Genomic DNA, 2,347 nt, shown 5'->3' with positions numbered 1-2,347 from the left:
GATACCACTGTACAAAACTAATTAAAATTTCACTAGCATTAGTGTATCATGTGTCCAGGCCCGTAGAACTAACCATCAACTGAAAACAAGATTGAGGCTTGTTAACAAACAGGACCAATGTGGGAACCTGTCCAACTGCACCCCTTACCTTTCAGTCTTCTATTGCAAATGTGGTTTTCCATACCAGAGCAAAATGCCCATCTCAAAAATTAGGTCCTCTGCTTACCCCTGCTTTCATATGCATTCTTCCATGCTGTGTATGCTCTGCCAACTAAGTATTTCTCTGTATATAGTGCACATCTTACAGAAATGCAAGTAACAATTGTAGAAATCCCCTTGCAAGTTGGACTTTGCCCCTTCGCAGCCTTTTATAGGCAAATATTTCTTGGAGACTACTACAAAAAATATACAAGACAATTATGCAAATTTTTTTTATTTATAACACAACAATTGAGAGGAAAGTCAGTTACTTCCAATGTCTTAGAAATGTCTCCATTTCACAGTCAGATACTCTGCTAAAAGCACAGTTATTTCAGGATAACAAGCGATGGGAAGTAACAGCCATCTGTAATCTTGATAAAGATGCTTGTCTGCAGTGTAAAAGGACCTGTGCAGCAGGCTCTCACAATACAAGTTGGGCAATTGTATATGCAGTGCCATTAGGCAACACAAAGCAATTAGGAGTATTAGTCATTTTTATCAACTACATGTATGGGAAATACTTTAAGCACTGCATCCATATTTCAGAAAACTATTATTTTGTTACTTACCCTCTCTGTTCGCTTCCCCAAAGAGATGAACATTTCCAATTGTAGGAGTATTGTGACACTTAAAGGAAATGTTTCACTTTTGCATTTACATTTTTTGTTTCATTCTCTATCATCAATTTGATGCTATGTGCTTTGTTATACATTCAGAAGGTCTTATCGATAAAGACCAAGGAAAGTGTCCGCTAACAGGGAAAGTTTAGACTTGGTTGTGAAACACTTGTTTGTCTATGCTTTCTTATTAAAAAAGCTAGTATTTGTTAAAGATACCATTTTTAAAGATACTGCAATTTTCTGAAAGTTGGTGCACAGATTTCATACATATCCACAGAATCTACTTGGGTGTTTAAAGGTTACTCTGTGTACAGAGATGTATAGTACAGTGTATTGGCTGTAATCTGTAGAACCAACAAGGAGCCATTTCCAGATTAATCATTTGACAAGATTTGTCTTGACCACTGTTTCCTTTACTTAGTAGATGTGCCTTCCAGTAGGTAGACTAATCATTAAAGTGCTTTAAAGTAAGAAGACAACAGATGCAAAATGTTCATCTGGCATATTTCATACAGCACTTGCAACATATGCACTGAAACAGTTGAAGTGCTGAGAGTTTCCTGTGGACTGATGCAGTGCCAGCAGTTCCATACGTTATGTGCTGCAATTCCTCTGGCTTTGAGATGTACAGTACTTGCAAAAACACAATTCTAACAGCAGAAACAAGTGCTGGTGGCCCCTTCCTTGTCGTATTAGAAACACAGTAAAAAGAAGTCTGCGTTACACCTTCATAATTTAAATACATAAGTAATCTCCACTTTTATTACTTCATGACAATGACTTCAAATTTACATTATTTTAAGTACCATTGTAATAGCTCCATGTATAATACAGATACTTGCTGATATCTTGTCAGAAAAAAAAAACAAAAACCCCTTCACTATATAAAAAAAAATATGCTGGAAAGACAAACACAGAACAGGGACTCGGTACAGACTATGAATTCAGTTTTCTCTCAACCAGTTAACCCAAAAATGAACAGATACACAGCGATATTCAAAAGCAGTGCAAATATCTTTGGAGGTTAGAATAAAATTATACTACAAGAACATAAGACAGAGGAAATAAAAAGGCAAGTACTTCAAGTACAAGGAACCAGTCTGCATGAGGTCCATCTTAGTGTTTACTGGGACTTTCTTTTCCCATTTCACTTCTTCCTCTGAAACACATTAGCCAACATGGCACCTGATGTGGTCAGCTGGCCCATTTTGTTCAAGAACTTGGTCTTTGTATCTTCACTCACCAGGCTTGCAGCAATTGACATTGAGCTAGGAAAGAGTTATAAAGAGAGAAGTTACATAAAACAACTAAACCCCTAAAGAATACTGTTGTTTGCTGTTTAATAACCAATTTACATGTCAACACATTTATGGTCTTAAAACAAAACAATCCTTGAAAGATCTGGCTCTTAGGGTTAGCTTTGAAAATGCTGGACCCAAGGGGAAACCTGGTTAACTGAAATATACTTTACAGACTGACTACCCACCCTCCATTGTTTCAAAAAGCCCCCAGACCCTTTAGCCCCT

The 2,347-nt window shown here is 37.0% G+C and overlaps 1 protein-coding gene across 3 annotated transcripts in view; it reads right to left on the bottom strand.

The window, feature by feature from the left end:
* Positions 1-417: 417 nt before the first annotated feature.
* KIAA1468 (KIAA1468 ortholog) overlaps positions 418-2,347 on the bottom strand; it is a 168,138-nt gene continuing 166,208 nt past the window's right edge. For all 3 annotated transcript variants that reach the window (XM_019521674.1, XM_019521650.1, XM_019521656.1), the window contains one exon: positions 418-2,089. In XM_019521674.1, coding sequence (XP_019377219.1) covers positions 1,969-2,089 — 121 coding nt within the window. In that variant the 3' untranslated portion in view covers positions 418-1,968. The remainder of the gene's footprint in view (positions 2,090-2,347) is intronic.

This window comes from Gavialis gangeticus, unplaced genomic scaffold (assembly GCF_001723915.1).
Source record: "Gavialis gangeticus isolate Ggan-Ray unplaced genomic scaffold, GavGan_comp1, whole genome shotgun sequence".
In the NCBI taxonomy this organism is placed as follows: Eukaryota; Metazoa; Chordata; order Crocodylia; family Gavialidae; genus Gavialis; species Gavialis gangeticus.
This window is presented reverse-complemented; position numbering and strand designations above follow the sequence as displayed.